The sequence below is a fragment of the Danio rerio genome, chromosome 23 (genome assembly GCF_049306965.1).
Source record: "Danio rerio strain Tuebingen ecotype United States chromosome 23, GRCz12tu, whole genome shotgun sequence".
Lineage (NCBI taxonomy): Eukaryota > Metazoa > Chordata > Actinopteri > Cypriniformes > Danionidae > Danio > Danio rerio.
In genome coordinates, this window is record NC_133198.1 from 15,824,993 (window position 1) to 15,840,000 (window position 15,008).

The window sequence follows — 15,008 nt, forward strand, 5'->3', positions numbered from 1 at the left end:
TTTCCAGGTGGGCCTACTAATAGCCGATCGCAGGCAGTGTCATGCAAAATAATGTGGTGCTGCTGGGTTTGTTTCTAATATTTTCTGCTTTTATTCATACTGTTGTGTATTTATTATCGTTTTCAGCTATTTGTCATGTACAAATTATACAGAGCTATTCTTTAAATGAAATGTTGTTGTGAATTGTATTGCGTTTAATAGGGTTTTGTGTGCTGCGCATTGTGTATGATTTACATGTTCACACTCGTCCTTGCGCTTACGTTCACAGAAAATTTAAAATAAACGCAGCATTCGTGGGACCCCTTCAAGAAACGCGGGGCCCTAGGCCATCACCTATATTGAAACTTTTAAAATAGTTTAAAATGTATGTAATTGTTGTTTAAAACAAAAAGAATGATGCATTTCTTTGTTTTAAGCAGTTTTTATCACTTTGTGATTTTGGCCATGAAAAGTCATGTTACAATGTGAGGAGCAAGAATACAGCTTCAGAGCTCAAATCTAACTATTTTTCTGTGTTCCTCAAAATAGCTTGCTTTTCACTTGAACCTTGTTAAAACATGTTTAAAATCCTCGCAATTGTTGTTTAAAAAAAAAAAAAGAATTTCATTGTTTTAAGCAGTTTTGAATTAAATCACTTAGTGATTTTAGCCTGGAAAAGTCATATTACAGCCAGAGGAGCAAGAATACAGCTTCAGAGCCGGCACTAAGTGAGATCGTGTTGAAATATTAAACCAGTCTCATAGAATTTAGCTAATTGGATCTGGCTTTCTCTACAACTAACTATATACACAAAATGCATATCTTTTAACTGATTGAATCTAATAGTATTGGATTTGAACAGATTTAGATCGATTCTAAGGAATCTGACAACATTCATCACAAAAAAAAAAGAAAAAAAAAACCCCAGACAAATTAAAATGGTCTTAATCAGTCAATAAACTTCATCATGATTTATTTGCTGGATACCATGTTTAAAGTCTGTCTTATGTAGTCTTAGCAGTGTGCGCTTGGCCTTGCATCACAGGTGGAGATCACACAGCTCTCATGCAATAAGATGACTCCAGCACTCATCAAAAATTCTTTTTGACTATGTCTCTCTCTCTGGATAGTGTAACACATTTACATTAGGCTAGCTCTCACACTAACATTCAGCATTGCTCTATTTTGACCCACTTTCATAAAAAGCAGGAATCTGCTCAGCGCTGATAACCACGCAGACACTGGTGTCCCACACACAGACACACATGCTCTGATGTGGAGCCAGGTTTTGCCTTTTCTTTGGTGAAGGCAGAAGCTCAGACAGAAATTTGGGTTTAAGATCAATACTCGAGAGACCACGCGTCCCGACCTGTCCGCTGTTATTAGCTCAGATTCACACCGCCGCCAACTGACTGCTGCTTTTAATGAGCCGGCGACAGCGGTGGGACCTCGACTACAAACTAATTATGAATGCGAGTCGTTTAAAAACCCCGAAAGAAAGAGGAGAGAGATTAGAAGGAAGGGCAAACAAGGTAGAGGAAAAATCCATGGATGAAAATGAAGCCAGATGCATTATTATTCAAATCACCTGAAGAAAGAGAGAGAGAGATCAGGAGATGTATGGCAAGCCATTTTAACATTAAATCTATATGCAAGTACGTTTTCATGCCTATTAGTAATTGGTTAAATCCATTCATTCATTTGCCTTTGGTGTAGTCCCTTTATTAATCAGGGGTCGCCACAGCAGAATGAACCACCAACTATTCCTGCATATGTTTAAGAACATGCCCTTCCAGCCACTCATACACTCTGACATTCACACTCATACACTACGGCCAATTTAGTTTATTCAATTCACCTATAGTGCACGTCTTTGGACTGTGGAGGAAACCTGACCACCTGAAGGGAATCCACATGAACACGGGAAGTACATGCAAACAAACTCCACATAGAAAAGCAGCTGACCCAGCCAGGGCTCGAACCAGTGACCTTCTTGCTGTGAGGGAACAGTGCTAACCACTGAGCCACCATGCCACCCTAATTTTATAATCTATCCCTATAAATTAAGTGCATAGTTGTAATCTAAAGAAGTACATTCTCACCTAAAAGCTTCAAAAGTTCATTATGTTGTCCAACAGCAGCAATATTTGTCAAATTGTAGTGATTTTATTCCTTCTCTGCTTGTAACTCTGTGGGTGGAGTAAATACACAAGGGTGAAGAGGCTGTACTAGTTGTTGCAAAATATCACATAACTATTAGCCAATCAGATTTGAGAAACAGAGAGAATGCTTGTATAAACATAATAGTTTTAATAACTCATTTCTAAATACTGATTTATTTTATCTTTGCCATGATGACCGTAAATAATATTTGGACTAGATATTTTTCAAGACACTTCTATACAGCTTAAAGTAATATTTAAAGGCTTAACTAGGTTAATTAGGTTAACTAGGCAGGTTAGGGTAATAAAAGTTTCTGTATTACAATGGTTTGTTCTGTAGACTATTGAAAAAATATAGCCTAAAGGGGCTAATGATTTTGACCTTAAAATGGCTTTAAAATTTTTTTAAACTATTTTTATTACAGCCATAATAAAACAAAAAAGACTTTATCGAGAAGAAAAAATATTATCAGACATACTGTGAAAATTCTTGCTCTCTTAAACATCATTTGAGAAATATTTAAAAAAGAAAACAAAATTCAAAGGGGGATAATAATTTTGACTTCAACTATATATATATATATATATATATATATATATATATATATATATATATATATATATATATATATTTTTTTTTTTTTTTTTTGAGGTCAGAATTATTATATATATAGTATCACTTTTGCATAATTTTTTTTGGCTTAGTCCATTTATTTATCAGGGGTCGCCAGCATTGGTTTTACACAGCAGATGCCCTTCCAGCTGCAACCCCTCGGAACTATATATAGAATCTAATGCATAATTACTAGCTATTATCTAATAGGTACTTACATCTAATAAATAAGTACCAGATTCAATAGCCGATTTCCACTGCGTTGTTGTATGGAAAAAGTCCCCAAAATTTGAGCCATACGGAAGAAGAAAAGCCCCTTTAATAAGTACTAGTGTCTTATCAGCACTAATATCATCTAAAATTACCCAAAGAATAAATACTAGTAGCTAGTGATTAAGAATTGGTATGTCATTAAGAGATAGTATCTACTAGCATGACACAATTGTTTAATAGATTAAATGTTATGGCTTGCCACATCAAAAAGAAAGAAAGTGAGCGAGGAAGACAGCAAGAAAGAGAGATATAAAAAAAGGAAAACTTCAGAGGCAAGGAAGAGCAGTGGAGAAATTAAATCCTCCACTTCAAATGAGCGTGTAAATGAACCACACACAGCTTTGCATGATAGAAAATAGACCCACTGGGCTTCTCATACACACACACACACACACATACGCAGCTCTATACTTTTAGTGCCTACATGTTATGAATAAAGTAAAATGTGCCTTATCCTACAAATTCAAAAGTTCTCCTCAACCCCCACAGGTACCTAAAGCTACATTTTTTTAGGAGAAATACAGACTCTAAAGTTTTTTTTTTTTTTTTTAACTGAGAGGTCCATTAAAAGCCCTGTGCAATGGATGATTTTGATGAAAAGTTCTCTTTTCCAACATATTTCCATATTTTTTTCTATACCCAAAAGTCTGCAATTTGCATTGCAGGCCTGCAAAACCACACTTGACAGTTTGATCCATGGATGAAAGCAATGTAGACGCTTTCCTTCGCAAACTCTGGATTGGCTGCTTGTTTCAACACAGCTGAAAAATTATTTACTGTATATAACATGGTGAAATAATTTTTAAAATATTCAGAAACTGAATAAACAATTTAGCATATAATTAGCTACTAAAATGAGCTAATGCATGATGGCATTTGATAAACCATTCATAGATTACTAAATTATGAGACAGACTGTTTATAAACTGCTGATGCAGTAATTATTAATGAACGGTTTAGTTTTTAACGAGTCACATTAACTGGTGATTAGTTAAAGAGTTATGAGCGAGAGATTGAAGCGTCTGTCAGGAAAGAAGCAGATGTTGTCATTAATAATTAAGTCAAGCGTCTTCTCATAGGATAGGATGACTGTCTCATGAATATTTATGAGACACGTCACAAAGTATGCTTGTACAGTACCATGTCACTTCCTGAAAGTGCAGATTTCAAATCCAGAAGATAATAATACTACAAAAAAAGCGCAAAATTAGCAGAAGTCATTGCGGCTGAATAAAGGACTTATAAATCCTCCACTTCAAATGAGCGTGTATTTATAAGTAAAGTTCAGAGATATAACTTTTTTACCTCAGGAGTTTCCCTAGATGAGACGATGAAACTAAACATCACCATGAAAAATCTTAAAGGGTCTTAAAAAACCAAAACATATTTTTTGAGCTGTTTACAGTCATATATCTGTCCCGTGGTGCTATAAACACTATTAGGACACATATATTTCACAAAAAGTGAAAATTGGTTGTTCTTGCAACTTCATTAATATGCATGATAGCTTTGAAGACTGTTTGTACCTGTACGGTGTTCAGATTGCAGAGAGACACCACGTTGTGTTGCCAAAACAAGTGAGAGAAGAAGAATTGTTTAGAGATACAGCCCGTCAGTATTGATTTTATAATTTGCTGCATCAAAGGCTTTGTTTTCATTTTCCTGCTATGAGAGCGCAGCTGGACTCACATGTGGATTATAGTGCACATGACTCACGACGCTCAACAAAAATACGTGTCTAAGGAACATTTTTTACCTATAGAGCTTTTTTTCATCTGGAAATGGTGAAATCCGGATTTGCCACTCGTCTCCTTAAAAAAGACGCCGCTCCAGTTGGTTGTTGATTGTCCTGTCTCTGCAGATTTAGTAAGTAAGCAATCAGTAGTCTTTGTTCATTTATCCAGATGGCAAAGAAAGTTTGAAAGTTTCTGATAAGAAAATGACAGATGATGATGACCGAAATGGCCTCAACATGATGTCAGATTGACATTGTACCCCAATGTCCTAGGAACGCTGCATTTTGTTTGGAAATGAAAATTAGGTTGACGTCAGAACTCAATAACAGGACGTCATTGTCCAACGTCTAATCTTAAACCAACTAAATATCAATGTCTAATGATGTTATAGCTTGATGTTGTGTGGATGTTACCACAATGATGTCAATCAGACTTTTTTTGGTTGCCATACCTGACGAATAAATGACAGTATTTGACGTCAATATGATGTTAGTTTAAGATCTTGGCTTGACGTTGGATTTTGGTTACTTTCCAGCACAACCTAAAAGCAACCAAACGTCAATGTCATTTGATGTCATAATTTGACATCAAAATATCATTGTCCTTGGCTAGACATTGAATCTTGAAATCTAACCTAATATAAACGTCTTATGACGCTGTGTGCCTGCTGAGCAATAACTAGATGCACGTTAACAAATTGGAAAAACGCCTCAGCTTTTCCCAGCGTAATACTCTCTACTCACTACTTTTGAGTAATTTCTGAAAGGACTACTTTTTACTCATACTTTGAGTAATATTTACAACAGATAGTATACTTTTACTCTACTTGCACTACATTTTTAGGCAAGTAATTCGACTTTTACTCAAGTATGATTTTTCAGTACTCTTTTCACCACTGATTATGAATGATAATTAAGATTACTTTCAGGTTGCATATTGTTTTCATACTCAAGCTGTGAAGGAGCATGCTTAAGGGTTAAATACCAACTTTTATGATGCTGAAGCAACTTTAGCTTTTTTTTTGTTTGTGAATATATTATTCAGCTGGTTTATCACCTTGTGATATTTTCATTTTTGTGCTGCTAAAACGAATTAGTGTTTAAAAATGACTTCTTGTTTAGGTGTTTTGTGTTTTAGTTGTGAGAATGCAATTTAATTAAAACTGTAAAGTTGATCAACAGTGTATCTTCCATGCAGTCTAAAGTGACATCATAAGGGTTTCAGTGGGAGCATTAAAAATGTACTTTTAACAGTTATGTAATCGATAATGCAATTGAGTTACTTTTGGAATAAAATAACTTGTAACTGTAACTAGTTATTATTTTTCCATAACTAGCACAACACTGGTATGAATGCTTTCTTATTTTCATGGTGCATTGTGAGACTTTTAAGGGAGTGATGGTTTTAGAAGAATTTTGTTACTGAGAACGCAGTTAAAATGGCTGACTTTTTAGCGGCCTACTAGTATACCGACTGCTTCAAAACCAACAGCCACCAAATGGCCACTTTGATTTCACACGGTCTTTAAATCTCTCCGGCTATGAAACATCCTCGGAGTGATAAAATTTTCCTCTGCTCGCTTGTAATCACTTTGATGTTGGTGAAATTGTGGAGAGCATAAATATAGAGTACAGTCCAGCACACGTTGCTGCCCATAAAACACACAACGCCTCCTGCTGAGCGACGATGCTGAAAGGTCATCTGAAAACAAAGGCAAACAGGACGAAACTGTAAAAAAGAAAAACTGATTATTTCTGCACAGCGCAGTTCGTCCTGTTACACCAATGTTATGAGAGTTACAGCCCATGGGGAATGTTCAATGTTGGTGGTAAATGAAAGAATGGTATTCCCTACTTTTTTGGAACAGCGAACACATTAATAGTCAGTGGAGGGCTGTTGTTTGACCTGTACAAACAGAAGAGAGGCTTATCTCATCCCCAGGGCTTCCTCTCCCGCTTAGAGAGCTTGTTAAAGCTTGTTCTGCCAAGAACAAACATCCCAAAAAAGCAATTTTGTGTTTAATAAACATCTAATAGACATCTTAACATAGATTTCTCGGCTAAAAAAAAGAGTTGTCATACTGACTTCGAAGAATAGTCCCAAAATAGACCGGTCATCAAATGTGCAGATTATGCAGACTACACATATGTGTTCATTCAGTGCTCATTGCTATGCGTTTGTAGTTTTGGGCTGTTCTTAGGCATCTATTAGATTTTCACCGACAGCTCAAATGTAGTCTTTTTTTTAATACAAAAACATACACACATTCAGATACAAGCAGACAACCCATGCAGGCTTATAGGAGAAAAAATGTGTGATGTGTATAACAAAATAATATGATGTTGCTTATTGCACGTTTCAAAGTGAGTGGCAATAAAGGTCCATTCAGTTTTATCGGAAACAAATAAAAGTGAAAGTGCTGCTGAAGCAACTGTGACATTTGTAGCTACTTCTGTTTTTTTGTGTGTTAATACATGATCCTTTTTGAAAACTTCTGGGATATAATTTAATTGTGACTACATATGCCATGGTGATACATAAACACAAAAAATAATAAATAAATAGAGGTAGCTTTTGTAAAAATGCATCTTTCTGAGAGATTTAATATGGTAATAAATATGCACGTGGCAATGTGGATGTTATTGGTCTTGGCAGCATAAATGTGTTACACTGCTGCTGCTTTGAATATTATGGCAGAGCAAGTACTGGGAAGTAGAGCTGTAATCGCGCTATAAAAGTTAGGCCCGATGAGTACATTTTGATTGACAGCGTTTTAAAAGCCTGAAATCGTTTATAGAATGACATTATTCAAATGTGCACATGCACACAGCTCCCTTGCCATTTTTCGTGAATGAGTCGTTTATATGCGTTTTAAATTTATTTATTATTTACAAACATAGGCTATGGGCCACTTGGAATTTGAAACAAAGAAATAAAATAAGTCCTCTGTAACATCGTAACATCTCAGCACTCTAAATAGGCCTAGGTACACACACCTAGCCTTTAAATTGGCCAACACACCAATAAAAATAAGTCTTAACAAATAAAATTAGAATAAATTCTAAACTATGATGAGTATTTGGCAATAGCAAAATTAAGATTAAGGGATCTATTTTGACGGTCCATGCGCATAGCGCAAAACGCAGAGCGCAAACGCTTTCAGGGCGTGTCAGAACGCATTTTTGCTAATTTAAGGATGGGAAAATCCGCTTTGCGCCATGGCGCATAGTCTAAAAGGGTCGAGTTTATTTTCTTAATGAGTTATAGGTGTGTTTTGAGAATAAAATCAATTAGAGTCTCATCTCCCATTCCCTTTTTGGCATAAAGTAAGATCACTTTCGATTTTGCTCTCGTGGATAGCAACACAAAAAAAAAAGCGTCTAAGCTTGTTTTTAATAAAACAAATATAAATATGGATATAATAAATATTACTGCTAATAATAATAACATTATACAAAAGCAAATTAAATGAACTGAAAAAGCCTCCCGAGATAAAGAAAGTAAGGCAGTGGTATTTAAATCTTCATGTAGGCTAGAAATTAATATGTTTTGCAATATTTTAATAATTTATATTTATATCCTGTATATATCCTTATATATATATATATATATATATATATATATATCCTTATATATATATATATATATCCGAGCTAAAAGTACCAAAAGACTATTGCGCTGCGCCTTGCGCCACATTGCGCCGGGTGTATTATAGGGCCCTAAGGCTCTGTGGGATTTGTTTCGCCACTTCTCTTCACAATCTCGCCTTAAGGCGACGGTGAAGCTGAATAATAAAAAAATAATGCCAACATTAGCCTATTTACTCTGTCTACATTATGATTTTATGGTTTAATTAATATTCAGTTGTAATTTATTTGAAAATCCTTTACTCACCAAGATTAGGTTACGTGTTTATGTGGAGGAGCATTATTGAATCCACTGTAAATGGCTTAAGCGTGGTCCTGCACTCACTGAGCAGCACTGAACACGCTATTACAGCTGCTGTTACTGGCCAGGATGCATAGTACTGTTCTGGCTAATTTAGAATGTTTTGGGTAGGATTGTTTGTTCATCTTTCACCAGCCAAGAACATCCACTTCATTTTCTATGACAGCAGTTTCAATGTAGCGAGTGACCTAGTCTTATTCCCTGTCAGCTTGCTGTACATACATTGCTGTTTAGCGCTCTACCATAATATGCAGTGTATGAGCGACCACGAAATACCAAGAATAAAAGCTCTTTTCGAACTGCTGGCTGGCCTGATCGCAGTCAAAATTCGCTCTTTTTGACCTCTCCATCATCACTTGTTTCACCTTTGCACGGATGGATTTTAATGTTGTAACAAACGATTTGATTCTTTTCTCACACTAATCGAAATGCATCACATGACTGTTCATTTACCCGGCTCGACTCCATCTAAAATTATAGAAATAAAGCCTGACCCCACCAGAACCCGTCGGGTCCTGTCGGGTTCGGGCAATGATTTTCAGCTCTACTAAGAAGTATTTACTATATGTAGCTCGTGTAGCAGATCTAAACACAGGTGGAGCTGGGGTGGAGGAGGATCTCTTAAAAAACATGCTGCACATGCTATTGTAAAACAACAGTAGCTATGCTTCCATCCGCAAACGCTAATTAACTTTATAACTGGATTATCACAAAAAAGGTGTGATAATAAAGCAGCATAAAGTCAAAACGAACAACATTGTCACTTCCTGATTAACTGGCACCAAATATCAACAGTAAAAAAGGAATTTGCTGCGATCGAAGCTGTGTGAATCTTTTCTTTATTTATTAAAAGACTTGCACCTTTGAAAAAAGTATGCCGACATGCAATGAACATGTGGTGGCGTTAAAAGATATGAGAAACAGAGCACAGACGCTCTTGACCGTTGATTATTAATCTAACAACACTAATACTGAAACGGTTATGGTTATGGTTAAAATGACCAAAACAACATTTCAGATGTTATACAATGAGCTCAGCCTGCTGGTTTGTCCATTCACACACATTTTCATCATCACATGATCTCAAAATCACACAAAATAACAAAATCACATCACTTTTTTTTTTTTTTTTTAATACGCATACTGGAAATTGTTTGATAAAAGTGTTTTCATCTTAGTTTATGCACATCTTTTCTTTAAAAAAAAAAAGTTTACCCTACAGTTATGCACAAAATTATTTTTTTTATGCACTTTTTCAAAAGTTATGTGCATCTTGGTGTTTTTATCAACCAATTTTTATGCGCAAATACAAAATACATATTCTAAAAATGTGGAAACGTAGCTAACGAGGCATTTAAAATGCAGAGTAGCAAGCTCAACGGCTGCTGAGGCGACAGCAATCAATCTCCTGCGCCATGTAATTAATGACACAAGAGCAGATCAGGTGATCTATTGGCCTGCGGATGCATAGATTTATATTTGTAATTTGAGCATGTTTTTAGGATATAAGAGATATATGGTGTTTTTGCAAAAAAAGACATGCCAATTTTCAATGTCAATATCTATTTCCAATAAACCTTTTCAATTTGCAAAGTTTGTGCACTTTGAAGGGCAATGAAAAAATGGCACCCTATACACTTACGCACTATGTACTTATCCACTTACACACTCAACAGCATAGTATACGCATGTAGTGTCGTCCCAAATGGAGCACTAATGGGTTTTTTACTAAGCAGAAATTCAAAACTTTCCCTGATGTCATTTGAATCAAATCAGTGAAATAAATGACCAAACTACCAAATAATACCTGCCATGATGAGTATAACCACATTCTCTATTGGGAGGCGCTATAATCACTCTCGTAGGAGAATTTTGCTTTCACAATCCAAAATAGATGCATTAATCCAACATCAGCTCTGCCCCTTTCGCTACATGCGCAAAGTTGAGTGCGTGGTGTCCAACATAACTTAATTTTAACAGTTGAATAAGTGCATCATCCTGGTATTTAAAGACCACTTGTTATTTGTAGAGTTTTCAGTGTGAATGCACTACTTGCACTATCTATACTACAAAATGGCGTAGAATAATGAACAAGTATGCGACACACCAATAAACTTTATATGGAGCTAATAATGTTTGTTTTTAATCTTTCTAAATGTATTAGATCACAAACACTACAGTAAAAGCGTTTTAAGGTCAAACATTCAGTACATGAAAATACACAAAAAATATAGGTCTTTTTGAGTGACTAACCCTACCCTGTAATTATGATTTATGTGAAAAGCAATAAAAGTTGTTGGTGTTTGACTGCCATTAGTGTTTATTTCAGTGAATTTAGCAATAATGCAGGCAGAAGTGCATTTTTACAACTAGCCAAGTAGGGTTTGTCTGCGGACTGCAAGTCATGGCTTAACTTGAAGTAATGAAGACCCACATGTGTCAACTATGTTTTCGGTAAGATGCCACCGTACACAGTTATTAACATCTACCTATTCCACTCTGCACGTACAGCCGTGAGTTGCACAGGCTTTCATATTTGTGCTCACCATTCCACAGTTAGCTCCAACCACAGGGGGTGACGCAGAGTAGTCTAACTGTCATGACAAAGCAGATGAAGTAGTCAGTGAGCGGAGTAGCTAATATCAAATGAATTGGCTGTGGATTAAATTGGAGAAAAAGCACGAAAACATTTGCTGAAAATGTTCTCTGGAAAGTATTTCTGTCATCTTGCCAACAATATCTCATTGTGAAATCTTGCATGGTTCGGTGGGATCTCAATAACTGCAAGTTATGCCTCTACTGCAAGTTACACCTCTCTCTTGCAGTTTACAGACAGATACACTTGGATTAGCCTGGCTTGCAAACATGAAATCGGAAAACTTAGGCACAATAACATGGACACCATTTTACAAAGTGAGCTGAGTAATACATTATTTCTCACAAAAGTATCTGAGTAGATCATCTTCCCATGGACCGAACATTCCTTTTTTTTATCAAGACTTTGATATAGACTTCAAAGTTTGATAATTCATATGGTTTAGATACATTCTCACAAAACACAACTAGGAGGACACAGAGACATCCTCTCCTGAATGTCCATATAAGAGTATTTTGAATTTCATTTTCAACACATTTTCCTCCTGCGCGCACACACACGCACACGCACACCCACACACACACACACGCGCACACACAAACACAAACACACACACATTTTGACTCGATAAAATTGTCGATAAAAAATAGCTCCCTACAAAACCAGAAATTCTGCCGGGCAGACAGACAAATGGACAAAAAGACAGACAGACAACCAGACAGAAAGCCGGAAAGACAGACGTTCAAACAGATGGACAAACAGATAGAAAGATGTACAGATGGACAGACAGTTGGATGGACAGAGAGAACAGAAAAAAAAACGGACGGATTGACAGACACAGAGAGATGAATTGATGGACACAGAGAACAGAGAGATATATAGACAAACAGATGGACAAAACGACGGATGAAAGAACGGACGGAAAGACAGGCAAACTGATGGACAGACAGACAGACAGACGGACGGACAGACTGACAGACAGACAAACAGATGAACAGTCAGAAAGACAGATGGACAGTTAGATGTATGGACAGAGAACAGATAGAAAGATAGATAGACGAAGGGACGGACATACAGACACAGAGAGATGAATTGATGGACAGAGAGAACAGACAAACGGATGGACAAAAAAGACAGACAGACAGACAGAAAGAAAGAAAGACAAATGGATGGACAAACAGACGAACAATTAGAAAGATAGACAGACAGATGGATGGACAGAGAGAATAGACAAAGACAGATGGCCGAATGGAAGATAAAGACACAGAGAGATGAATGGATGGACAGATTGACAAACAGACAGACAGACAGACACAGAGAGATGGACTAAAAGACAGACAGACCGATGGACATATAGACAGATGGATAAAAAAGACAGACAGACAGATGGACATATGGACAGATGGACAAAAAGATGGACAGACAAACGGACAAAAGGACAGACAGACGGACGGACGAACGGACAGACAGACGGACAAACAGACGAACAGCCAGAAAGACAGATGGATGGACAGAAAGACGGATGGACGAAAGGACAGATAGACAGACACAGAGAGATGAATGGATGGACAGAGAGAACAGACAAATAGAAAGACAGAAGGACAGACAGACAGACTGTTAGGCAGACAGACAGACAAACAGAAGGACATTCAGAAAAACAGATGGACAAACAGACAAAAAAAACAGATGGACAGACGGTTGGACAGAGAGAACAAACAGATGTACAGATGGAAAAACAGACGGAAAAACAGTTGAACAGACAAGTGGATGGACAGAGAACAGAAACACAGATGGACGAATGGACAGATAAAGAGATGCAGACAGATGAATGGATAGACAGAGAGAACAGAGAGAGGTACAGACAAACAGACATATGGACAGATGGACAAAAAGACAGACAGACAGACGAACAGACGGACGGACAAACAGACAAATGGATAGACAGACAGATGGATGAACAGAGAGAACAGACAGAAAGATAGACAAATGGACAGACAGACAGACAGACAGATGTATAGACAGATGGACAGACAGATAGATGGACAGAGAGAACAGAGAGAAAGACAGATGGACGGATAGACACAGACAGATACAGAGAGATGAATGGATGTACATACAAACAGATGGACAAACAGACTGAGAGGCAGGCATACAGACAGACAGCAAGACAGATGTACGGACAAATGGACAGACAGATGAATGGACAGATGGACAGAAAGACAGAGAAATGGAAAGACAGAGAGATGGGCAATCAGATTGAGAGGCAGGCAGACAGACAGATGGACAAAAATATGGACAGTTAAAAGCGGATGGACAGAGGGAATAAACAGAAAGTCACATGGACAGATGGACAGACACAGAGTAATGAATGAATAGACATAGAGAACAGACAGACAGATGGACAAAAAGACAAACAGACAGACAGAGAGACAGATGGACAAAAAGACAGGTGAACACACAAACACATGGACCGAGGGATGGACGGACATACACTAAAAGAGCAGACAGAGGGATAGATAGATAGACAGACACACAGACAGACAGTAAGGCAGATGAACAAACAGACACACAGACAGACAGACAGACAGACAGACAGACAGACAGACAGACAGACAGACAGACAGACAGACATATGGATAGATGGACAGACAAATGGACAGACAAAACAGATAGATGGACAGAGAGAAGATAGATGGACAGACAGACAAACAGAAAGACAGACAGACAGAGATATGGATGAATGAACAAACATAGAGACAGATGAACAAAGACAGATAGACAGACAAAAAGACAGACAGAGGGACAAACAGACGGACAAAATAAACACAGACAGACAGACAGACAGACAAACTGACATATGGATAAACAGTCAGACAGATAAAGAGACAGACAGAAAAACAGACAGACAAAAAAAAGACAGACAGATGGACTAACAAAGACACAGACAAACAAAGGGACAGACAGCAGTACAGACAGACAGACAGACAGGTGGAAAGACAGACAGATAGGCAGAGAGAAAGACAGTCAGACAGATGGACGGACACACAAACAGACAGCTTTGATAGTAGAAGAGAGAGAGACTCACAGCTGTCCTCCTCCTCTGTGATGACACTGATGACGTAGCAGGCGTAGATGAAGCCCAGCAGCTGCAGAGACAAACACAAACCTGTCAGTGTGTGTTGACAGACAGACAGACAGACAGAGAGATGGCAAACAGAGTGGAAAAGACAGACAGAGCTGCACACAAAAACTGCTAAACAATCTCTTCATCTTTCACTGCCAACTCCTGTCTTCACATGATGTCAGTATATACTATGAATAGATTTGTATTACTTGCTGATAAGGTTGTAACTATACTTGCTGAAATATACTGTCCCAACATTATAAAGACAATAATATATTATGGTTTGTGAATATAAACTCGACAGCCACTTTTTTAGGTACACCTAATGCAAATTTCTAATCAGCAAATCACAAGGTAGCAACTCAATGCATTTAGGCATGTAGACATGGTCAAAACGATCTACTGCAGTTCAAACCGAGCATCAGAATAGGAAAGAAAGGTGATAAAGTGACTTTAAACATGGCATGTCTGTTGATGCCAGACCGGATGGTCTGAGTATTTCAGAAAATACTGATCTACTGGTATTTTCACGCACAGCCATCTCTAGGGTTTACAAAGAATGGTCCGAATAAGAGTC

The 15,008-nt window shown here is 37.3% G+C and overlaps 1 protein-coding gene across 3 annotated transcripts in view; it reads right to left on the reverse strand.

Moving 5' to 3' along the window:
• nkain4 (sodium/potassium transporting ATPase interacting 4) overlaps nt 1-15,008 on the reverse strand; it is a 140,565-nt gene that overhangs the window by 20,969 nt on the left and 104,588 nt on the right. For 2 of the 3 annotated variants that reach the window (XM_005161981.5, NM_001113646.1), the window contains 1 exon segment: nt 14,393-14,453. In XM_005161981.5, the coding sequence (XP_005162038.1) occupies nt 14,393-14,453 (61 nt within the window). 3 annotated transcript variants of the gene reach the window in all.